Below are 26931 nucleotides of genomic sequence, written 5' to 3' on the forward strand. Positions count from 1 at the left end.
ATTGCCCATGCCCTTTTTTTTACAAATAATCATATCCTCCGCCTTCCTCCGTTATAAACAAACCACTAATTGGGACCCGCATATTCATTTTTATATATTATTAGTATTGATTAAACCATAATTTTATTTTTAAACTTTTAATAAAATTAAATTATAATTTTATTTATGATACATTTTATATAGAATATATTTTGAAACAATAATTTTATTTTAAAATCTTTTAATAAATATATTATTAAAATATATAAAATCCAAAATTAAAATGTATGAATCAAGAAATTAGTTCTGTTTAAAATATATAAAACAAAATTAATATTATAAACTTTGTATAATAAATAAGGAAAAATAATTATATAAATATATCATGAATCACTCTACATCCAGTCAACTAAAATAGATTTATTTTCTCATTATATATATATATATATTATATTTTTTTATTTATCAATTTTATATAAATATTTTTTTTTTAAATACAAAATTTTGTATTTTTTTTACTAATTAACTGTACGGTCATTTTCTTTTACCTTTCATCTTTCAAATTCTCTTTTCCTATATTTCTCTATTATTATATAAGATCACGTTAAATCATTCTTTTTTTCTAAATTTATCTCTCTATTATTTCTAGTGTATTTTTCCTTTTTCTTTATTGTCTCGTTAATATATTATTATATCTCTATTTATTTATATATAAAAAAAATTATTTTTCATGAAAATCTTATATGAATTGAGACAACACATGTGTGCTAGCACTAAATATACAAAAATAATTAACTAAAACAAAAAATTCTAAAAAACCAAAGAGAAAGAAAAGAAAAAAAAAATGAAATGAAAGAATCAAAAAATTATAAAGAAAAAAATCAAGAAAGGATTAAAGAAAAAATATAAAGGAAAAAATTAAGAAAGAATCAAACAAAGGGAGAAATCAATGATATATAGAAAGAAAAATTAAATAATTAAGAAAACAATGAAATTAATGAAACAAATTATATAGCAAAAAAGAAAATGAAGAGAAAACTAAGGTTGTTAATTCCTTAAATACGTAAAACTGAAGTAAAGAAAATAAAAGTGACAAAAGCCTTGAAATCCTAGAGAAGAATACATTTTATCTACGGGTTCACATAGAGGAATATTAAACAATAGAAACAGACAAATATCATAATCTGTTTCAATTCAATCTCCCTTCATGAAGAACGATAGAGGAAGTGAACGTGGAAGAAAGCAATATAATAAAAAAAACGGATATAGAGACAACATTTGTTATAATAGATAGATTGTAGTCTTTGTTCATTATAATATATGTTTGTAATGTGATTTGTTTATTACCATTCAAAAACTTTAAATCGTTTATTTGTTATCTTACCATCAAAACTAGAGTTTGTCTAGTGATTCTCCTATTTTTTGGGTTTATAATAAAATAGTGTTAAACAGTTTTCCAAAAAAAAGAATATAAATTATTTTTTCATTTATGAAGATTTATATAATATAAACACACTTATTATTATTATTTTATTATTATTATTATTATTATAATAAGAGAATAGATAAATAATTCTCCTAATTAATATATATATATATATATATATATATATATATATATATTCTCTTTATTAATTTATATATAAATATTTATAATTTTCTCTCTCATTATATATTTAATATATATTTTCTCTCATCATATAAATAAATATTTTTTTTATCATTAACTTTTATATAAATATTTATATCTACTCTCTCATACTATAATTATATTTTTTATTATATAAATATATATTTGCAATCACGAGTTATAATTTCGAAGGTAATGGTTACACTTACGAGTTATCGTTTTGACGGTAATTGTTGAACATACAAATTATCGTTTTGGTGGTAATGGTTATACTTATGAGTTATCGTTTCGACGATAATTATTACAATTACGAGTTATCATTTCAACGGTAATGGTTATACTTACGAGTTATAGTTCCGACAATAATAATTGAACATACGAGTTATCGTTTGGTGATAATGGTTGAACTTACGAGTTATCGTCCTTACAATAATGGTTATCTTATGAGTTATCACATTTGTGATAATGATTATCTTACGAATTAATATTGTTTTTACTATTATTATAATATAAGATAATATGTCTATATGATATTATCATAATATTATAAATTGTGATAATAACATTATTTGTTAGAATCGGCGTCAACAATAGAGAGGGGGTTAAATGTTGAGCTAATTAACACTTTCAATTCGATTTTAATTTTTGTTAAAGATTGAAAATCCGTTTCTATTCTTCACAAATCGTCGCAAGCTCTTGAACGGATTCAAGTACAAAAATGCTTGCTAGATTTGAAACGGCAGAATCAAGATGAGAAGTTGCAGAAATTAAATGACACAAGTAGTTTTATGGATATTTAGAGATAAAACTCATACATCCCTTTCTACTATTTGTTGAAGGTTTTTCACTAGAAGACTTTGATTCGTATATCAACTACATAAATCTAGTCAAAAACACAAGACTTAACAGATGCATATTTCTGAACTCCTAGCTATCACTCTGTTGAACAGACAACCTTCATTCAACTTACAATACTGATGATACACTCAAGTAATACAGTAAATTAACGCTCAGTTAGGCTTAGTGAATTACAAAGTAATCTTAGAAAGAGAGTAAACACAAAGCTTAATAATTCGTAATTCGTGTAGAGATTAGAGAACCGAGAGCCGAGAGATTGAGAGATTCGCCGTTTTACTCTGATCACCTTTTATATTGAAGTTGTAGCAACGATCAAATTCTTCTCTTAGATACGTGTCAACTTTCTGTTAGATGTACGCCAGATATACGGGATCGTACACAAGAATATATTTGTTGGATCGTGGCGTACCGGATTGTACCGTAGAATATTCTGTAGCACGTGATGTACTAGAAGGTACAACGCGGGCTAAAGAAATAATTGAGTACTTGACAGTTAAGCGTATTGAGCTGACTTGGCAGACGACTGATGACGAACACTACTGTTTGTTATGTTTATCAGATTAAGCAGATAGACAGACGCTTCTTCAAACGGCTGCTGAAGCAAGGCGTCTACTCACGATTCTTCAGACTAGGACAACTGTTGAAGTGATACGTCTGCTCGCGCTTCTTCAGACTAGGGCATCTGTTGAAATAAGACTAGACGTCTTAATTTTAACATTAAGATTCATCATCGGTCAAGTGTTGTTTTAAGAATTTTGATTTTAGTTTCGACTTGTGCTGAATCTATTTATTCTTAAAATAATTAAAATAAGTGCGAACGAAATTTATTTTTAAGGTTTTAAAATGCAAGATGACCGAAAGGGTTAGATATTAGGCTTGTTTTTATGGTTTTCGGTTTTGATTTGAAAAATAAATAAATAAAAAACCTTTTGTTTCTTTTTATTGTTTTTTTTGTTATATATGTTAGGATTTGTATCTCCCAAATCCTACCAGCTTGAAAACAATCTGTAAAAACACAAGAAAGAAGAACACAAGAACACACAGATTTATAGTGGTTCACTCAAATTGAGCTACATCCACTTCAGCCACCACCAGATTTACTATGAAGAAGAAGAAGAAATACAGAGTTTTTGCCTCACACTTTATCTCTCTGGAATTCTATCTCCACAATGTAAACCCTTAATAATTACATATTTATAGGGTAAACATTCAGGTAATAAAGCTAAATAACTTTGGTAAGGCCCAAGCCCAAAACCAAAAAAGATAAACCCAATAAACTCTAATTAACAATGTAGAGTTTATTATAAGTGTAGGCTTCATAACTCAACAATCTTCCACTTGGAGACTAACTTCATCATCTCTCGATCGGTAGTGGCTTTCCATTCGGTTTCTTAACGAAGAAGACCAACTGAAGTTGCACACAACTTCAGTTTCACATTTGTCACAGTTTTCGTCAACATATCAGCTGGATTCTCACTCCCGGGAATCTTCTCAAGAGCTAATACTCCATCTTCTAAAGCTGGCCGGATGAAATGATAACGAACCTGTATATGCTTCGTCCTGCCATGATAAACAGGATTCTTTGCCAAATGAATGGCACTCTAACTGTCGCATCGCAACACACTTCCCTCGTAGTCTTGACCCAATTCTCGCAAAAAGGGTTGTAACCACATCATCTCCTTAGCAGCTTCTGTCACAGCAACATACTCTGCCTCACAACTAGAAAGAGCAACAATCTTCTGCAATTTTGAAACCCAACTGATTGCAGTACCTCCCAGAGTATAAATGTACCCTGTTGTGCTCTTCTTACTATCAACATCACCACCATTGTCAGCATCAACATATCCTTCCAAACCCATATTAGACTTTCGAAAACACAAAGCAAGACCCGTACTTCCTCTTAAGTATTGTAGTATCCACTTTACTGCTTCCTAATGTTGTCTACCCGGATTGCTTATGAATCTGCTAACAACTCCCACTACATGTGCTATGTCTGGTCTTGTGCAAACCATCGCATACATAATACAACCAATGGCAGAGGCATACGGAACAGTTGTCATGTAATTTTTCTCCTCCTTTGTTGAAGGCGACTGATCTTTAGATAGTCTGAAGTGACTAACTAAGGGGGTAGTAACTGGTTTTTCATCATACAAGTTGAACCTGCTAAGAACTTTCTTCACATATTCTTCTTGTGAAAGCTTGAGAACTTCTTCATCCCTGAAAATTCTCATCCCAAGGATTTGTTTTGCAGCACCCAAATCCTTCATTGCAGACTCCCACTTAACTGATTCATCACACTGTTTTGCTTTCTCATAACATTCAGGTTCACCTCTATCTGTCAACAAGATATAGTTCAGAGATGGAGACCATCTCTCAACTGATTTTCGATTTCTTGACGATCTTCTCAACTGTATAACTGGTGTTTGCTGATTTATCTCTGGGGCCACATTCTCAACGATTTCATCTTTAACAACACATTGTTCTTCTTCGACAACTGGTATATATTCAGCTGAAAATTCTCTCAAATCGACTGTACCAGTCTCTTCCAACTTGGAATCACCATCTGATGTCTTCCCAACACAATCTTTGTAGAGAACCTGTTCATTGAAGATAACATTTCTGCTACGAATGATCTTCCAATTTTGATTATCCCAGAAACGATAACCAAACTCGATATCACCATAACCAATGAAAAAACATTTATTAGACTTTGGATCAAGCTTGCTCCTATCACATTCATTAATATGAACATATGATAAACAACCAAACACTTTCAAATAAGAAAGGTTTACCTTTTATTGCTCCAAGCTTCTTCAGGAATTCTGAATTCAAGAGGAACAGAGGGTCCCCTGTTTATCAAATAGGCAGCAGTATTAATAGCTTCTGCCCAGAAGGTTTTAGGCAGCCCTGCATGCAATCTCATGCTTCTAGCACGCTCGTTCAATGTTCGATTCATTCTTTCAGCTACTCCATTCTCTTGAGGCGTTCGGGGAACAGTCTTCACCATACTGATCTCAATCAAAGCATAATACTCTTTGAAATCTGAATTGATATATTCACCTCCGTTGTCGGATCTCAAGCACTTAACTTTCTGATTTGTTTCATTTTCAACCAAAGCCTTCCACTTCTTAAAAATAACAAATACTTCAGACTTGTGCTTCATAAAGTAAACTCATACTTTTCTTGTTGAATCATCTATAAAAGTCACATAGTAGTATGATCCGCCAATAGAAGAAACAGGTGCAGGTCCCCACACATCAGTGTGTACCAACTCTAGTCTTTCTTTCTTGAGCTCCTTCCCAGTTTTTAAGAAACTCACCCGTTTTTGTTTTCCAAGAATGCAGTTTTCGCATAACTGATGTTCAACAGACTTCAGTTCTAGAATCTGTCCATTCTTCAAAAGAATTTTCATCCCTTTTTCACTCATATGGCCCAACCTGCAATGCCACAACTCACTGTTCTTCGAGTCATCAACTACAACATCAACTGTTTCTCTGCAAGTTGAAGTCGTGTATAACGTTCCAGTTTTGTGACCTCGAGCAACAACAATTGCTCCTTTAGTCACCTTCCACGCACCATTTCCACAATTGAAATTGTGACCTTCTTCATCAAGTTGTGTAACAGAAATCAGATTGCGCATTAAACCTGGAATGTGTCTCACCTTAGTAATCTTCCAAACAGAACCATTTGCCATCTTCAATTTGATGTCACCAATGCCAACAATATCCAGTGGCTCACCATCTGCGAGATAAACTTTCCCACACTTTCCAGCCACATAGTTCTCCATTAATTCTTTGTGAGCAGTGGTGTGGAAAGACGCTCCTGAGTCCAAAACCCATGAATCTATCGGGCTATCAACAGACAGAAGTAATGCATCAGTGACAAATTCTGTAACAAGGTTGGTTGCATCATTTTTATCATCACCATTTTTCTTCGGTGCTTTGCAGTTCCTCTTTAAATGACCCTGTTTACCACAATTCTAGCACTCAAATGTCCGCCCAGACTTGGACTGACTCCTCCTACTCCTTGACATAAATCTGCTCTTACCTCGGTTGAAATTTCTATCATTACCTCTTCCCCTGTTTTCCACATTCAGAGCAGAACCTTTGAATGTTTCACCAGAATCAATTTTACGAACCTTTTCAGCAAGAATACGATCTCTAACTTCAACAAATTTCAGTTTAGCATTTCCAACTGAATTACTAATTGCTGCCCTCATAGGTTCCCAGCTATTTGGTAGAGATGCTAACAAAATCAGGGCACTAACTTCATCCCCAAAATCAATCTCAACAGATAGCAATTGATTCACAATTGTATTGAATTCATTCAAATGAGTAGTGACAGAAGTACCATCAACCATTCTTAAGTAAAAGAGTCTTTTCATTAAGTGTACCTTGTTGTTAGCAGATGGTTTCTCATACATATCAGAAAGAGCTTTCATCAGACCCATGGTGGTATTCTCCTTTGCTACATTGTGAGCAACTGTCTTGGCTAGCGTCAATCGGACAACTCCCAAAACTTGTCTATCAAGGAGTTTCCATTCAGCTTCATCCATCTTCTCTGGTTTCTCACTCAAAGGAACATGAAGCTTCTTTCCATAGAGATAATCTTCAATCTGCATTCTCCAGAAGGCATAATCTGTCCCATCAAATCTTCCAATCCCATGTCCTATATACTATTCTCACTTGCCATTGTTTCCAATGCTCAGATCTAGCCTAGCTGCTCTGATACCAGTTGTTAGGATTTGTATCTCCCAAATCCTACCAGCTTGAAAACAATCTGTAAAAAACACAAGAAAGAAGAACACAAGAACACACAGATTTATAGTGGTTCACTCAAATTGAGCTACATCCACTTCAGCCACCACCAGATTTACTATGAAGAAGAAGGAATACAGAGTTTTTGCCTCACACTTTATCTCTCTGAAATTCTATCTCCACAATGTAAACCCTTAATAATTACATATTTATAGGGTAAACATTCAGGTAATAAACCTAAATAACTTTGGTCAGGCCCAAGCTCAAAACCAAAAAGATAAACCCAATAAACTCTAATTAACAATGTAGAGTTTATTATAAGTGTAGGTTCAATAACTCAACAATATAACATTCATATTTAGAAGATCATGTACAAATTAAAAAATAAGCCAAGCAATACCATAATTTAGAACATGAAAAAAAAAATTGTGATAGGCAAATTCAAATTAAAATGCAAAGAAGAGAGAATAAAAGAGCTTACTCTTGATTTCCTAAGGGAATTTTGGTTGTGGGAAAATTTTGGCAGCCTAGGGGCGTGAGCCAAAAGATTCAAGGTCTTTTTTTCTAATGATCTTGGATAGTATTTATAGGCAACGTTGGAAGAATTTAGAGACTCTACCTTGCCCATTACCTGGAGATTAATTTTTTAATTTTATTTTTTAAACTAAAATAAACAAGTCATTCCTCCTTTTTTTTTTTTTCTCAAGTTCATAAGTCGGGTCGCATCACCGGTCGGATCCCTTAGTTGGATCTTTGCCCTGACTTTGGGTTAACCTTGAAAAATAAATTAATATTTCGAAATTGTCCATTTCACCTATGCATTTTGATTCGTCTTGATGGATCTAGCTTCTTGATGGTTCTTACGTCTTCTTTCCTTTTGGATCTTGCCCCAAGGTTTTTTCTTAGAATCACTATAAGATTTTTTTAATTAAAAAAACAAATTATTAATTAAGAGATAAAAAATTAAAATGACAAACAGTAATATTTGAAATTTTAAGTATTTAATATTTCAACTGTTTTGATAATATCTAAAACTAATATGTAACAAATATATCTAGACTATTATACCCTTATATATTACTCATATTAGTTAATAAACTTAATATAATATATTGAGGTATATAATTTAACATATTAAATAAAAAAGAATTAAAATAAATATTATATTTTATTAACTAGTATATATTAAATTATAATTTGTTAAAGTAATATATATATATATATTTCTCTTATTTTTTATTTTATAATTAATTTAGATATAATTATATTTTTATTCGATAATGTTTATATATATATAAATAAAAGAGACTAACGAATATATGTATATAAGAGATAATAAAAAGTTTTTGTTTATTAATTGAGAAAAAAATTGAAAAATTAATATGACTTTATATATATATATATAAATAAATATAAGAGATAATATATATATTTCTCTTATTTTTTATTTTATAACTAGTTTTAGATATCTTATTTTTATTCGATAATGTTTGAAAATATAATCTCATACAAAATAATTAAATGAATTATGACAAGGAAAATAAAAAGAGAGAAAAAATGGAAAAGTAATACAAATTTATAATATATAATAGTAATTTTATTAAATTTAAAAGGATATATCGGTCTTTTTGATGATTTTATTTTTAGATTAGCGCATTAAACTTTTTCCCTCTTTTAAAATAAGATTCATATTTGAGCTTATTATTTTTAACGTGTAAATATAATAAATAATTTTAAATAAATCTTTAATATATTGAATTAAGTGATAAGTCAATTATCAAACACATTTAAAATGCAACTTATGTATCTAAAAATATTTAATTTCTTAATTAATCCAATTAAATAAATTAATCTAACTTAATCTAATTAAATAAAAAAACAGCTAAACTAATCAAAAATATTTTATAAAATAAATCGTAACATATATATTATTTATATTTTGGTATTTTATTATTTTTTTTAAATATCCAATATAATTAATTGAATAATACCTTGAATATTCTAAATATAATAACATATATAAGTGTTATAATTTAGACAAATTATTACCTTAATTATTAAAATCTAAAATCGAATTTTCTTAGAAAACTCAATTGTTCTAAGAAATAATCGCTCTTTTAAAATGTTCGTGCAAAAAGCCTGTTAATGAATTTGAAATTAGTATAGGATTGAATTTATTAAAGTATAAAGTATAAAATTGGGGGTGAAAATGAGTGTCTACAATATTAAATGATATAATTTATAGATATATTTTTTAAATGTTGTCAAATATTTTTTTTCTTAGAACGCTGAGTTCCGCTTCCCCTTTAAAGTGTGACTAATTCCCGGAGTTTAAACACATAATCTGTCAACATACTTAATGGAAACATAATATTTGACTTTGATGGGTGGAATTTGATGGGTGGAAGGTTTAAGCTCATTCATTAATGATGACTATTTTTTTTTTTCAGATTAAAATTTAGTTGGTTGAAAATATCAAACATTGAAACATTAAACTTTCTTATAAAACTATATAACTAGTATTGATTTTAGTTTGTTTTTACATTATTATTGCTAGAATTTGAGAATAATTATTATTGGAACAACGCAGTGATTAATTACATTAGTATGAACATATTTAATAATAGTTTGTTTTCCTGTTTTTATTATGAGAAATGATAGATGACCAATTCTCCAACAGTAGTAACTCCCACATGCGTCTCTCCCTCTTCTCACATGAGATTTTGATTAAACCCTAAACTTTAAACCCTAACATTCTCTCTATCTCGCCTCTTCCTCTTCCCTTATGGCCTCCGAGTTTTGTAGAATTTTCAAAGGAGTTTAGGGGAAGGGGAAGGGGAAAACTAAGATTTGATCAAAATCGTATGTGAAAAAAAATTGTTGTTTTATTTTTTATTTTAAAAAAATATATATTTCACATGGCATGTCATTTGGGAGTCTCTGGCGGAGTCGCTCCATCTATCATTTCTCTTTAATCATTTAGTTAATAAATTGCGCCGGTTGTCGTGTCTCGATATAAATTTAATTCAGGGCGTGACAATTAAGATTTAGATTTGTAATAAGGATTTCATTCACTAGATAATATAAATGTTGAAGGGATAAAGAATGTGTGTAAACATAGAAAATGAGAACAAACCTAGTAACCTAAAATCAAATGTACAAACAACGAGCAAATAAAGTAATCTTAATATTTAGGGTAAAACAACCTCAATTATTAGGACAATAACACACAACAAACATAAATTGGAGACACACATTCTCCTTAAACAATCCTTGTTCAAAAACTCATTAGTCTCATTCATCCTCATTTATATATCATATGAAAGATGTTTATTACTAGGATTTTCCATGTCATATCATCATGGTTGTTGTTTATAAAAAACAACAATAGGGCTCCTCACTATGTTTCTGGGACCTATCCAGCTCAAAGATGCGGAAACCAAGCTCACTCCATCAATTATTCCCTCAACAAACATAGTGAATGGTAAAGTTTGTCCAACACTAGAGAAAGTAAGTGTTTCGGGAACCACTCTTATTTTTAGTGACGGTGGAGCCGAAATCATAGCTTTGTAAACAAATGACGATCCCACATTTGTAACTTTTCTAGTCATGTTGACATTAAATCGAGCAGAAGGATAAACACGGATAGCAAATGAAGGTATGTTCAAATTTAAAGAATCTATACTCCCGTAATCGGTGCAAGAAGTATAGTAGTCACCTGTAACAAGACGCAATTGCTCCTTTGTGTAGCCTTGCCCACACAAGAACTGCACATATTCAACTATTTTTGTATCATACACAAGGCCGGGATTAATGGCACTTGCAGGGTTTATGAGACCTGCTCCGTAAGCAAATTCTGCATCAGGAGTTGCTGTTTCACTCATCTTGAAGGCTGTAAAAGAATTATTTTAAATTTAACGATTGTATAGGATGAGAAGTATTTTGATAATGTTTCTTAAATAATTAATAATATATATACTTGTGGTCATAAGGGCCGATCTTATAGCAGCCGGAGACCACGATGGATGGAAAGATTTGACATAAGCGGCCGCAGCAGCAACGTGTGCACATGCGATTGAAGTACCAAATAAGATGTTATATGATGACCTTCTCTTATCTACCTCTTCCCTAGTAGGAGCATTCACTGGTGTCCATGCTGCCAAGATTTGAACACCAGGCGCACACAAATCGGGCTACAAGATAAGGAGAAAATTCGTATGATTTATTGTAAGATAAATATAATGGTAATTGTTAACTTGAACTAGATTCCACTTATTTCAAAATGATTTTTATGGATTAAAAGATTCTACAACTAAAGTTGAATAACAATTTCTTTCCATTATGGGTTGGAGATACTGAAACTATATCATATTGTTCTAAAATTGACATTATACGAGGTTTGATATGCAAAACTGATAGATTAGACTTGACCGGAGATCTTTTTGTCATATTATAGAATTTTTGCACACATTAATTATTTTTTATTTGTTTTTCTCTCCACCGTTATGTTTTTTTTCTTTTATACTTAAACGCTTATCAATTTCATAGTATTATTAAATGTACCATTAAAAATGTAAAATTAAGAAAATGTAAAGACTAAGTGAAAAATCTATCAAACCTTGAGTATGTGATCTGATATAGGATTTGGTCCCCTAGATGAGAAGGATCCAATATATGGCGTTGAAGAATCAAAACCCTTATTACTCTTCAATATGCTTGCAGTTGGATTACTGCTTAATAATAATAAAAATCAATAAATGAACAAAATCATAATATACATATAATTTTAGAACAACTTAAATAGTGCATATACATATACCTTGATGACATAAAATAGTTCCTCGCTTGGATGTCCCCATTCCCGGTAATATAAGTTGTGGGGAGGACATACGCTTCACAGTCCTCTCTTCGAGGACCTCGTATCACCATACCAGTTGCACCAACAGAAAGAGCTTCGACTCCTAAATTATATTCCTCACAAATGACAATTTTTCCCTTTACCAATGTAGTATCGAGTGAGTTTTTTCTGCACATTCTGTAGTTAAGACCAACCAATAAGACTGTTAAACAAAAGATTTGATTGACAAGTTTATATATATAAACTTAAGAATAATGTTACAAATATTAGAATCATTGTGTATATAATATATTACCCAGCTGCTTCCCTAGAAGCATTCATTCTTTTATTTGGCACATCAGCACCATACACCATAGGGTAGACACGAGTTTGATTAAACATGTTTATTGAAACTCCCTGTGTTAGTGAAACGAATAAAAATCATTATATTTACGCGCGTTTTGTTTAAACAAAATGAAATGGTAGTGAAAGACTTTAATTTTACCGTAACAACCGCACCATTACCCATGTGCAAATTGGTAAAATAATTCCGATCAATAGTGCTTGCTGCGACGGTTATTGCCCAAGGAAAAACATTCATTACACTCCAAGGTTTTGGACCCCTATTTCCAGCCGGCACTAAGGTTAAAATTCCATGTCTCATTGCTTTAAAACTCCCAATAGATAAAGCATCCATAAAATAGTTTCTAGAATTTTCATCTCCCATAGAAATCGATATTATGTCGACGCCATCTTTGACGGCATCGGCGAATGCTGCAATGACGTCGACGTCATCGCAACCAGAGGACCAACATACTTTATATACGGCAATCCGCGAAGATGGGACACCTCCTCGAGCTGTACCACTACCTAGACCAAAAAAACTTGCTGAATTATCAATGTTGCCTGCAATTATTGAGGCCATATGAGTTCCATGACCATCGGTGTCTCTTGGAGATAGAACATCCTTTGTGGAGAAGTGACCATTCTTATTGTAATACCTTGCTCCAATGATTTTGCTGCATTCAATCATAATATGTTATTAAATTTAATTAAATATTGTTTAAATCAATATTAATTTTTAAATAAACTAATTATTTCACGCATATTCAAATTTATGTCTTACTTGTTACAAGTGAAATTAGTTAGTCCCCTACATGAACCTTTCCATTTTGTTGGTGGAGACCCGAATCCTGCAGCACTAAAGGATTTTGACTCTGGCCATATTCCCGAATCTATTATTCCAACAATGATGTTGCTCTCAACTGTTTTTTCTCTTTTAATTGTTTGCGGAAATTTTATGAAGTCCCATGATCTTGTCGTGAGCATATAATTTTTTCTATTTGGAAACACTGACACAACTTCTTTCATTGCTGATAATTAATTAAATCAAAGCATTTAATTAATATATGTATGTGATTTAATAAGAGAATTTATAAGTTCTTGAGAAGTTATTGATCATCTTACAAGATATTCGTTGAACTTCGTCGTTCTTTAATAGAGCAAGAAAACAATTGAAACTATTCTTGTAACTGTAAATAATTGTTGCAGAAGAATTTCTGTTCAAGACAAAAAAAAATAAACTTCAATATAAGTAAACAATAATATTATCAAATATTTTAATCGAATATTTGATTTTTTGTATTAATAACTAAAAATGAGAAGAAAAGAAATTGTTTAAAAAACATGACATTAGTGATATATTACGGGCCAAGAGCATTTTTTAGAAATCTTGAATGCAAAATAGGTGGAGGGATGCCAATTGTTAGTTTAAAGTCTCCCATGTAGACTATATACCCCTGAATAAAATAATAAATATGTTAGTGTGTAAATATAAAAATAGTTGGTAATAATATTTGAATGACAATTTAAATCTATTTTAGATGGAGTCTAATACAATATTTTAAGTACCAAGAATGAGTCGATTATATTATTTACATGTTCTATATTGCATCCAAACTAAACATTACAAACTAAAAAATTAGAATAGTAGGTGAATTCATTGATCTTATTAAATATCTCCGAGCTCATTAAAACTTGATTTTATGTTTATGTTTTTTTCTTGGGTAAACATTTTTTACTCATGTTTACCGCGTTGATCTTCAATTGTTAATCTCGTTGTGTTTTGTGACAAGGTAAACACTCATGTTTTGTATTGTTTTGTTGTTATACTTAAACGACAATTATTTATATTGTATTAACCTTTTTTTAAATAATAATATCAGTTAAGCCGAATATTATATTCCCACCAATACACTTCTACCCTTCATACTTTTCTTTACTAATTTGTATATTAACATTTTTCTTTTATAATTATAAATTTAATTACTTTAAGTTTATTTACTATAATATTTATGTTATATGTAATTTGGTTAATTTTTTTCTAATATAAATAAATTTTAAATTGTAACTCAAAGTACAAATTCTAAAAAAAAATGGACACAAAGACTAGGACATTGCTCAATTGAGGGATATAGCCATAAATTAGAGTTAAGAGGTCTGAACATAGTATAAAAAAATATAAAATAATTGGGGATTGAACTTAATGTAAGATGTTTTTTTAAATGCTTTTGATGAGAATTGTACAATTAATTTAAATACATTATTGTTATTACATTTAAAAGATTTAGATATATAAAAAATTCAGTAGGTAATAATTGTTGTTTGGGTTGTGCTTAATCTCAACTCAGCCCCTAAATATATTTGTCTGTAGCTTAAGGGCTTATATATTGACCCTATAATAAGTATTTATATTATTATTTAATAGTTATTCTAATCTGCATATTTTAAATAGAGTTTCTTGATTTATTGCAAATAATTTATAGTTGAAGGAATTTCTTGGTAATATAAATGTCAATACTTTAAAATATCTTTCTGCAAATTCCATAGGTTTTAGAAAGAAAAATCTTCAATAAATAATAAGTGTTGGTAAAATTATGGCAAAATAAAAAAGGTTAAACATAGTGACAAATAGTTTAAACAAATTTTACTTTGCTTTCATTTGTGCAATTTAAAGCCTTAGTTATTACTATTAAGAAAAAGAAATATATTGTCCTGGTTTCTTAAAGCTTTTTTTTTAGCCTATCAAATTTTCTTTTCACAAAGACTATTCTCTCCTCTACAAGTTATTTTTGGCCCAATCAAACCTTTGAATTAATAAATTATATACATTAATTTAAAGAAAATGGATATAGGTGATAAGATAAACATTATTAATATTTGGTTTGAAAGGAATATTAAACGAATTTGAATTTTATTTTTTTTAATTGAATTTTAAATCAATTCGAATTCAAATTCGGTGAGGTTGAGTTTAAACTCGAAAATCAAACCGAAACTGATTAAAATTTTTATTGTTTATTTAATTATATATTATATAACTGATTTAATTATATTTAATTTATTAAAAAATTGAATTCGAACCGAAGATGAAATTCGAATTCGGTTCAATTTTATTAGAATTTATTTGAATTCGGTTTGGTTTTCGAATTTGTCAAAAAAAATTAAAAACCTGAACCGATAAACTCGAATAACTCAAAAACCAAACTAATGATCTATTTTGAGGGATTATTATAGTCCATCATATTAATCTCTATATATTTGAACATGTGACTTTAGAGGGATATATTTTTTAGTTAAGTATCTTGTCATATAAATTATTTATTATTAAATATGCCAAACATGCCTAAGAAATTATATATGTTAAAAATTGAAGAAAATAATAAACATGTACCTGTCGATCTTGGTCATTTGCATTGGTGCATGCAAGGAGAATAACATAAATTGCACATAATTTAAGAAAACATGCAACAAATGAATTTCTTGTTTGCTTCATTTTAGGAGATGTTTTTTTCTTACTTAAGATTGGAAGAGAGGTTCTTGTAAGTCTTTTTATAGATTCTAAAAGCTATAGAAACACTAAGAATAAGAACTGTTTGACATTTTGTAAATTATTGCCTCTTTTCTCACTATTTTATACAATCTTTGTTGTAATTTAAGATATATATTTTTTTTAAAGAGGTAATGTATATTAAAAATGATAACCGTTTGACCACAACGACAAAAACATGACATTAAGAGAAATTAAATAAAAATAAAAACAAAAAACATTACTTAATAGATTATCGAGCTCGTAAGTTCTTGAGAAGAATGATTAACTACCCGACGGACTCTACCGACTTTCCGAAATTAATCTTAGAAAGTATCATAATAATAACATTATGAATGATACGCATCAGACGACTACGATCAGTAAAAGTTTGACGATTTCTCTCCAACCAGATAGTCCACCTAAAAAAAATAGGATGGTAACTCAATTATGTAGGCCTGCCATATTAGCTGCATCAATCTAAATTTCCCAACAACTATCCAAAGCCTCGGACATCACCCAATGAATCCCAGTGATACTTCACAAAAGACTCCATATATTAGTCACCCGTCGACAATGCAAAAGTAAGTGAGTTGCTGATTCAACCTCTTCGTGACACATACGATAACTACTAACCATAATACAACATTTTTTTCATGCATATCATCCGTAAGAATTCCACCGTGAATAATGCTTCATCCAAAGAATGAGATCTTGGATGGAATCTTTGACTCCCAAAGTTTCTCCCAACAAAAAATATATAAACTCATCTTAGCGAACAACTTCTAACAATGCCCCACATAAAAATTATCCATGTTTTATCAACACATAACGTCTTGTTCAGACGGGGACACTTGTTTGCATCCTACTAAAAGTAAAATTCTATCATAAGACGAACTCTCCATAATGTTTAATCTTCTTCTATATTTAATTTGGCTAGCACAACTACTAGATCGATGATCAAACATGTCATTAACTATGACATTTCTACATATAGCAATAGAAGCAAGATCATGATACGTCGTAGCTACACTTTTAACACTACACCAACTGTCGTCCCAAAAACTGATCAAAGAACCATCCCTTACAATAAATCTAAATTGCTCACGAAAACTTTTCCACATAAAATAAATTCTCCTCCAAATGTTACACCCCGCTAAATAGTTATATAATTTATGTGAACCAACCAGACCAATCATAATCATACTTACATTTGATCATCGATACCCAAAAACTATTCTCTAATTTTATTTTATAACGGGCAATATTACAAGATTTTAAAATACTTATAAATAAAACTATTATACCATAAAAGACATTACACTTAGAAATTTAATTATTTATTTTTTAAACCATGTTTATTCTCTTGACAAAACCTTATACCCTAAGTCTATAGCCAAGAACCCATTCCTTAATATGTACAATTCTTACAATTATATATATTAGAAAAAAATATTTTCTCAATTTATATAATAATATCTTCCTTAGTATTGTTTATTTACTTAGAAGCATATTAATCATCAAATATAAGGTTGACAATTTTGGACACGACATGAAAATACGACCCGGACCGAACACGAAAAAATCAGGTTTTGGGTCATGTATTTTTTTGTTCGGGTCAAAACCAAGTCAACCTGTTTAACCTGATTAATAAATAGGTCGAAATCGGGTTGACCTGACATGACCTAAAGTAGATCCGATAACCCGTTTACAAGTTTTTTTTGTTGAGTTTTGTATTATTCTTTCTTATTCATTCATTCATTTTCTTTTGTAAATTTTTTTATAAAGGGATTTGTGATTTAACTTCATTTTTATTTTGTATTAATGTCATTTTAATTTGAAATAAAGAGATGTGAATTAATTACATCAAGTTTGGTTCGAGTTGAGTTAGGTAAATCGGGTCAAACGGGTCAAGTTTATGTTAGAGATTTTTGACACGAATTGCTAAACAAGTCAAGTTCAGGTTAGAATTGTTCAATCTGTTAACCTGCCAACCTGAACCCGCAAACTAGAAACTTACCTAAATTGACACCCTAATCAAATATTTATTCAACTCTATCAAAATTCAGTGTACAAGGAATTACTAAAGGGTTTGTAAAATTCATTACATCTACAAAAGGGAAATAAAATATCATCAACCATCTTACATATACTAACTTTGTCTTTCTCTTTTCTAAAATTTATTGCTCAAAACTAGATTGCACGAATCAGATTATTTCAATCTGATAGAAAAATCTAAGGTAAAATTTTGTGTTTTATATGTTTTTTTTTATTTGTAACCCAGAAAAGTATTTTGAATTATCATAGAAAAATCTAAGGTGAAATTTTGTGTTTTATATGTTTTTTTTTTATTTGTAACCCAGAAAAGTACTTTGCATTATCTTTTAATATACATAAGTTTTTTTTTCTCCGATAAATGAGAATTTTCTAAATATAAAAGATTTCTTATTATATTGGTCACTACACGTTTCTTATTTATGAAATTCAACTTAATTTTCATATATTATCTCAATCCTTTAAAGTTGAATTTCATAAATAAGTAAAAAAAAAATATCAATACTGAATTATTCAAAATTAATTAGCATGGCATAAATAAGTATAAACAAATTTCAATATTGAATTATTATCAAATTATCTAATTAATCTATTTTCCAAACTGACATTCACTAAATTGAGGAGTTTCTCAAATATGGGAATCGTCTGCCAATCGATGCGTAGGAATTGTGTTTTGGGAGCTGATAATATTATATATTTTAATTTAATATTAAAATTTCAACTTCTAACAATGCCCCACATAAAAATTATCCATGTTTTATCAACACATAACGTCTTGTTCAGACGGGGACACTTGTTTGCATCCTACTAAAAGTAAAATTCTATCATAAGACGAACTCTCCAAAATGTTTAATCTTCTTCTATATTTAATTTGGCTAGCACAACTACTAGATCGATGATCAAACATGTCATTAACTATGACATTTCTACATATAGCAATAGAAGCAAGATCATGATACGTCGTAGCTACACTTTTAACACTACACCAACTGTCGTCCCAAAAACTGATCAAAGAACCATCCCTTACAATAAATCTAAATTGCTCACGAAAACTTTTCCACATAAAATAAATTCTCCTCCAAATGTTACACCCCGCTAAATAGTTATATAATTTATGTGAACCAACCAGACCAATCATAATCATACTAACATTTGATCATCGATACCCGAAGACTATTCTCTAATTTTATTTTATAACGGGCAATATTACAAGTTTTTAAAATACTTATAAATAAAACTATTATACCACAAAAGACATTACACTTAGAAATTTAATTATTTATTTTTTAAACCATGTTTATTCTCTTGACCAAACCTTATACCCTAAGTCTATAGCCAAGAACCCATTCCTTAATATGTACAATTCTTACAATTATATATATTAGAAAAAAATATTTTCTCAATTTATATAATAATATCTTCCTTAGTATTGTTTATTTACTTAGAAACATATTAATCATCAAATATAAGGTTGACAATTTTGGACACGACATGAAAATACGACCCGGACCGAACACGAAAAAATCAGGTTTTGGGTCATGTATTTTTTTGTTCGGGTCAAAACCAAGTCAACCTGTTTAACCTAATTAATAAATAGGTCGAAATCGGGTTGACCTGACATGACCTAAAGTAGATCCGATAACCCGTTTACAAGTTTTTTTTTGTTGAGTTTTGTATTATTCTTTCTTATTCATTCATTCATTTTCTTTTGTAAATTTTTTTATAAAGGGATTTGTGATTTAACTTCATTTTTATTTTGTATTAATGTCATTATAATTTGAAATAAAGAGATGTGAATTAATTACATCAAGTTTGGTTCGAGTTGAGTTAGGTAAATCGGGTCAAACGGGTCAAGTTTATGTTAGAGATTTTTGACACGAATTGCTAAACAAGTCAAGTTCAGGTTAGAATTGTTCAATCTGTTAACCTGCCAACCTGAACCTGCAAACCAGAAACTTACCTAAATTGACACCCTAATCAAATATTTATTCGACTCTATCAAAATTCAGTGTACAAGGAATTACTAAAGGGTTTGTAGAATTCATTACATCTACAAAAGGGAAATAAAATATCATCAACCATCTTACATATACTAACTTTGTCTTTCTCTTTTCTAAAATTTATTGCTCAAAACTAGATTGCGCGAATCAGATTATTTCAATCTGATAGAAAAATCTAAGGTAAAATTTTGTGTTTTATATGTTTTTTTTTTATTTGTAACCCAGAAAAGTATTTTGCATTATCATAGAAAAATCTAAGGTAAAATTTTGTGTTTTATATGTTTTTTTTTATTTGTAACCCAGAAAAGTACTTTGCATTATCTTTTAATATACATAAGTTTTTTTTTCTCCGATAAATGAGAATTTTCTAAATATAAAAGATTTCTTATTATATTGGTCACTACACGTTTCTTATTTATGAAATTCAACTTAATTTTCATATATTATCTCAATCCTTTAAAGTTGAATTTCATAAATAAGTAAAAAAAAATATCAATACTGAATTATTGAAAATTAATTAGCATGGCAAAAATAAGTATAAAAAAATTTCAATATTGAATTATTCTCAAATTATCTAATTAATCTATTTTCCAAACTGACATTCACTAAATTGAGGAGTTTCTCAAATATGAGAATAGTCTGCCAATCGATGCGTGGGAATTGTGTTTTGGGAGCTGATAATATTATATATTTTAATTTAATATTAAAATTTCAACTTCTAACAATGCCGCACATAAAAATTATCCATGTTTTATCAACACATAACGTCTTGTTCAGACGGGGACACTTGTTTGCATCCTACTAAAAGTAAAATTCTATCATAAGACGAACTCTCCAAAATGTTTAATCTTCTTCTATATTTAATTTGGCTAGCACAACTACTAGATCGATGATCAAACATGTCATTAACTATGACATTTCTACATATAGCAATAGAAGCAAGATCATGATACGTCGTAGCTACACTTTTAACACTACACCAACTGTCGTCCCAAAAACTGATCAAAGAACCATCCCTTATAATAAATCTAAATTGCTCACGAAAACTTTTCCACATAAAATAAATTCTCCTCCAAATGTTACACCCCGCTAAATAGTTATATAATTTATGTGAACCAACCAGACCAATCATAATCATACTTACATTTGATCATCGATACCCAAAGACTGTTCTCTAATTTTATTTTATAACGGACAATATTACAAGATTTTAAAATACTTATAAATAAAACTATTATACCACAAAAGACATTACACTTAGAAATTTAATTATTTATTTTTTAAACCATGTTTATTCTCTTGACCAAACCTTATACCCTAAGTCTATAGCCAAGAACCCATTCCTTAATATGTACAATTCTTACAATTATATATATTAGAAAAAAATATTTTCTCAATTTATATAATAATATCTTCCTTAGTATTGTTTATTTACTTAGAAGCATATTAATCATCAAATATAAGGTTGACAATTTTGGACACGACATGAAAATACGACCCGGACCGAACACGAAAAAATCAGGTTTTGGGTCATGTATTTTTTTGTTCGGGTCAAAACCAAGTCAACCTGTTTAACCTGATTAATAAATAGGTCGAAATCGGGTTGACCTGACATGACCTAAAGTAGATCCGATAACCCGTTTACAAGTTTTTTTTGTTGAGTTTTGTATTATTCTTTCTTATTCATTCATTCATTCATTTTCGTTTGTAAATTTTTTTATAAAGGGATTTGTGATTTAATTTCCTTTTTATTTTGTATTAATGTCATTTTAATTTGAAATAAAGAGATGTGAATTAATTACATCAAGTTTGGTTCGAGTTGAGTTAGGTAAATCGGGTCAAACGGGTCAAGTTTATGTTAGAGATTTTTGACACGAATTGCTAAACAAGTCAAGTTCAGGTTAGAATTGTTCAATCTGTTAACCTGCCAACCTGAACCTGCAAACCAGAAACTTACCTAAATTGACACCCTAATCGAATATTTATTCAACTCTATCAAAATTCAGTGTACAAGGAATTACTAAAGGGTTTGTAGAATTCATTACATCTACAAAAGGGAAATAAAATATTATCAACCATCTTACATATACTAACTTTGTCTTTCTCTTTTCTAAAATTTATTGCTCAAAACTAGATTGCACGAATCAGATTATTTCAATCTGATAGAAAAATCTAAGGTAAAATTTTGTGTTTTATATGTTTTTTTTTTTATTTGTAACCCAGAAAAGTATTTTGCATTATCATAGAAAAATCTAAGGTAAAATTTTGTGTTTTATATGTTTTTTTTTATTTGTAACCCAGAAAAGTACTTTGCATTATCTTTTAATATACATAAGTTTTTTTTTTCTCCGATAAATGAGAATTTTCTAAATATAAAAGATTTCTTATTATATTGGTCACTACACGTTTCTTATTTATGAAATTCAACTTAATTTTCATATATTATCTCAATCCTTTAAAGTTGAATTTCATAAATAAGTAAAAAAAAATATCAATACTGAATTATTCAAAATTAATTAGCATGGCATAAATAAGTATAAACAAATTTCAATATTGAATTATTCTCAAATTATCTAATTAATCTATTTTCCAAACTGACATTCACTAAATTGAGGAGTTTCTCAAATATGGGAATCGTCTGCCCATCGATGCGTGGGAATTGTGTTTTGGGAGCTGATAATATTATATATTTTAATTTAATATTAAAATTTCAACTTCTAACAATGCCGCGCATAAAAATTATCCATGTTTTATCAACACATAACGTCTTGTTCAGACGGGGACACTTGTTTGCATCCTACTAAAAGTAAAATTCTATCATAAGACGAACTCTCCAAAATGTTTAATCTTCTTCTATATTTAATTTGGCTAGCACAACTACTAGATCGATGATCAAACATGTCATTAACTATGACATTTCTACATATAGCAATAGAAGCAAGATCATGATACGTCGTAGCTACACTTTTAACACTACACCAACTGTCGTCCCAAAAACTGATCAAAGAACCATCCCTTACAATAAATCTAAATTGCTCACGAAAACTTTTCCACATAAAATAAATTCTCCTCCAAATGTTACACCCCGCTAAATAGTTATATAATTTATGTGAACCAACCAGACCAATCATAATCATACTTACATTTGATCATCGATACCCAAAGACTGTTCTCTAATTTTATTTTATAACGGACAATATTACAAGATTTTAAAATACTTATAAATAAAACTATTATACCACAAAAGACATTACACTTAGAAATTTAATTATTTATTTTTTAAACCATGTTTATTCTCTTGACCAAACCTTATACCCTAAGTCTATAGCCAAGAACCCATTCCTTAATATGTACAATTCTTACAATTATATATATTAGAAAAAAATATTTTCTCAATTTATATAATAATATCTTCCTTAATATTGTTTATTTACTTAGAAGCATATTAATCATCAAATATAAGGTTGACAATTTTGGACACGACATGAAAATACGACCCGGACCGAACACGAAAAAATCAGGTTTTGGGTCATGTATTTTTTTGTTCGGGTCAAAACCAAGTCAACCTGTTTAACCTGATTAATAAATAGGTCGAAATCGGGTTGACCTGACATGACCTAAAGTAGATCCGATAACCCGTTTACAAGTTTTTTTTTGTTGAGTTTTGTATTATTCTTTCTTATTCATTCATTCATTCATTTTCGTTTGTAAATTTTTTTATAAAGGGATTTGTGATTTAATTTACTTTTTATTTTGTATTAATGTCATTTTAATTTGAAATAAAGAGATGTGAATTAATTACATCAAGTTTGGTTCGAGTTGAGTTAGGTAAATCGGGTCAAACGGGTCAAGTTTATGTTAGAGATTTTTGACACGAATTGCTAAACAAGTCAAGTTCAGGTTAGAATTGTTCAATCTGTTAACCTGCCAACCTGAACCTGCAAACCAGAAACTTACCTAAATTGACACCCTAATCGAATATTTATTCAACTCTATCAAAATTCAGTGTACAAGGAATTACTAAAGGGTTTGTAGAATTCATTACATCTACAAAAGGGAAATAAAATATTATCAACCATCTTACATATACTAACTTTGTCTTTCTCTTTTCTAAAATTTATTGCTCAAAACTAGATTGCACGAATCAGATTATTTCAATCTGATAGAAAAATCTAAGGTAAAATTTTGTGTTTTATATGTTTTTTTTTTATTTGTAACCCAGAAAAGTATTTTGCATTATCATAGAAAAATCTAAGGTAAAATTTTGTGTTTTATATGTTTTTTTTTTATTTGTAACCCAGAAAAGTACTTTGCATTATCTTTTAATATACATAAGTTTTTTTTTCTCCGATAAATGAGAATTTTCTAAATATAAAAGATTTCTTATTATATTGGTCACTACACGTTTCTTATTTATGAAATTCAACTTAATTTTCATATATTATCTCAATCCTTTAAAGTTGAATTTCATAAATAAGTAAAAAAAAATATCAATACTGAATTATTCAAAATTAATTAGCATGGCATAAATAAGTATAAACAAATTTCAATATTGAATTATTCTCAAATTATCTAATTAATCTATTTTCCAAACTGACATTCACTAAATTGAGGAGTTTCTCAAATATGGGAATCGTCTGCCCATCGATGCGTGGGAATTGTGTTTTGGGAGCTGATAATATTATATATTTTAATTTAATATTAAAATTTCAACTTCTAACAATGCCGCACATAAAAATTATCCATGTTTTATCAACACATAACGTCTTGTTCAGACGGGGACACTTGTTTGCATCCTACTAAAAGTAAAATTCTATCATAAGACGAACTCTCCAAAATGTTTAATCTTCTTCTATATTTAATTTGGCTAGCACAACTACTAGATCGATGATCAAACATGTCATTAACTATGACATTTCTACATATAGCAATAGAAGCAAGATCATGATACGTCGTAGCTACACTTTTAACACTACACCAACTGTCGTCCCAAAAACTGATCAAAGAACCATCCCTTACAATAAATCTAAATTGCTCACGAAAACTTTTCCACATAAAATAAATTCTCCTCCAAATGTTACACCCCGCTAAATAGTTATATAATTTATGTGAACCAACCAGACCAATCATAATCATACTTACATTTGATCATCGATACCCAAAGACTATTCTCTAATTTTATTTTACAACGGACAATATTACAAGATTTTAAAATACTTATAAATAAAACTATTATACCACAAAAGACATTACACTTAGAAATTTAATTATTTATTTTTTAAACCATGTTTATTCTCTTGACCAAACCTTATACCCTAAGTCTATAGCCAAGAACCCATTCCTTAATATGTACAATTCTTACAATTATATATATTAGAAAAAAATATTTTCTCAATTTATATAATAATATCTTCCTTAGTATTGTTTATTTACTTAGAAGCATATTAATCATCAAATATAAGGTTGACAATTTTGGACACGACATGAAAATACGACCCGGACCGAACACGAAAAAATCAGGTTTTGGGTCATGTATTTTTTTTTTCGGGTCAAAACCAAGTCAACCTGTTTAACCTGATTAATAAATAGGTCGAAATCGGGTTGACCTGACATGACCTAAAGTAGATCCGATAACCCGTTTACAAGTTTTTTTTTGTTGAGTTTTGTATTATTCTTTCTTATTCATTCATTCATTTTCTTTTGTAAATTTTTTTATAAAGGGATTTGTGATTTAACTTCCTTTTTATTTTGTATTAATGTCATTTTAATTTGAAATAAAGAGATGTGAATTAATTACATCAAGTTTGGTTCGAGTTGAGTTAGGTAAATCGGGTCAAACGGGTCAAGTTTATGTTAGAGATTTTTGACACGAATTGCTAAACAAGTCAAGTTCAGGTTAGAATGGTTCAATCTGTTAACCTGCCAACCTGAACCTGCAAACCAGAAACTTACCTAAATTGACACCCTAATCGAATATTTATTCAACTCTATCAAAATTCAGTGTACAAGGAATTACTAAAGGGTTTGTAGAATTCATTACATCTACAAAAGGGAAATAAAATATCATCAACCATCTTACATATACTAACTTTGTCTTTCTCTTTTCTAAAATTTATTGCTCAAAACTAGATTGCACGAATCAGATTATTTCAATCTGATAGAAAAATCTAAGGTAAAATTTTGTGTTTTATATGTTTTTTTTTATTTGTAACCCAGAAAAGTATTTTGCATTATCATAGAAAAATCTAAGGTAAAATTTTGTGTTTTATATGTTTTTTTTTTTTATTTGTAACCCAGAAAAGTACTTTGCATTATCTTTTAATATACATAAGTTTTTTTTTCTCCGATAAATGAGAATTTTCTAAATATAAAAGATTTCTTATTATATTGGTCACTACACGTTTCTTATTTATGAAATTCAACTTAATTTTCATATATTATCTCAATCCTTTAAAGTTGAATTTCATAAATAAGTAAAAAAAAATATCAATACTGAATTATTCAAAATTAATTAGCATGGCATAAATAAGTATAAACAAATTTCAATATTGAATTATTCTCAAATTATCTAATTAATCTATTTTTCAAACTGACATTCACTAAATTGAGGAGTTTCTCAAATATGGGAATCGTCTGCCCATCGATGCGTGGGAATTGTGTTTTGGGAGCTGATAATATTATATATTTTAATTTAATATTAAAATTTCAACTTCTAACAATGCCCCACATAAAAATTATCCATGTTTTATCAACACATAACGTCTTGTTCAGACGGGGACACTTGTTTGCATCCTACTAAAAGTAAAATTCTATCATAAGACGAACTCTCCAAAATGTTTAATCTTCTTCTATATTTAATTTGGCTAGCACAACTACTAGATCGATGATCAAACATGTCATTAACTATGACATTTTTACATATAGCTATAGAAGCAAGATCATGATACGTC

General features: G+C 29.2%; 1 protein-coding gene across 1 annotated transcript; it reads right to left on the reverse strand.

Annotated features, from left to right (window-relative positions):
- Nucleotides 1-10583: 10583 nt before the first annotated feature.
- Nucleotides 10584-13432, reverse strand: LOC124919240 (cucumisin-like). Its single transcript, XM_047459441.1, has 7 exons — nt 13188-13432; nt 12567-13080; nt 12378-12478; nt 12044-12259; nt 11843-11954; nt 11204-11417; nt 10584-11116 (listed from the first exon to the last, which is right to left on the reverse strand). The coding sequence occupies exons 1-7, from the start codon at nt 13430-13432 to the stop codon at nt 10584-10586; spliced, it is 1935 nt and encodes a 644-aa protein (XP_047315397.1).
- Nucleotides 13433-26931: the final 13499 nt, after the last annotated feature.

Source organism: Impatiens glandulifera, chromosome 1 (genome assembly GCF_907164915.1).
Source record: "Impatiens glandulifera chromosome 1, dImpGla2.1, whole genome shotgun sequence".
NCBI lineage: Eukaryota > Viridiplantae > Streptophyta > Magnoliopsida > Ericales > Balsaminaceae > Impatiens > Impatiens glandulifera.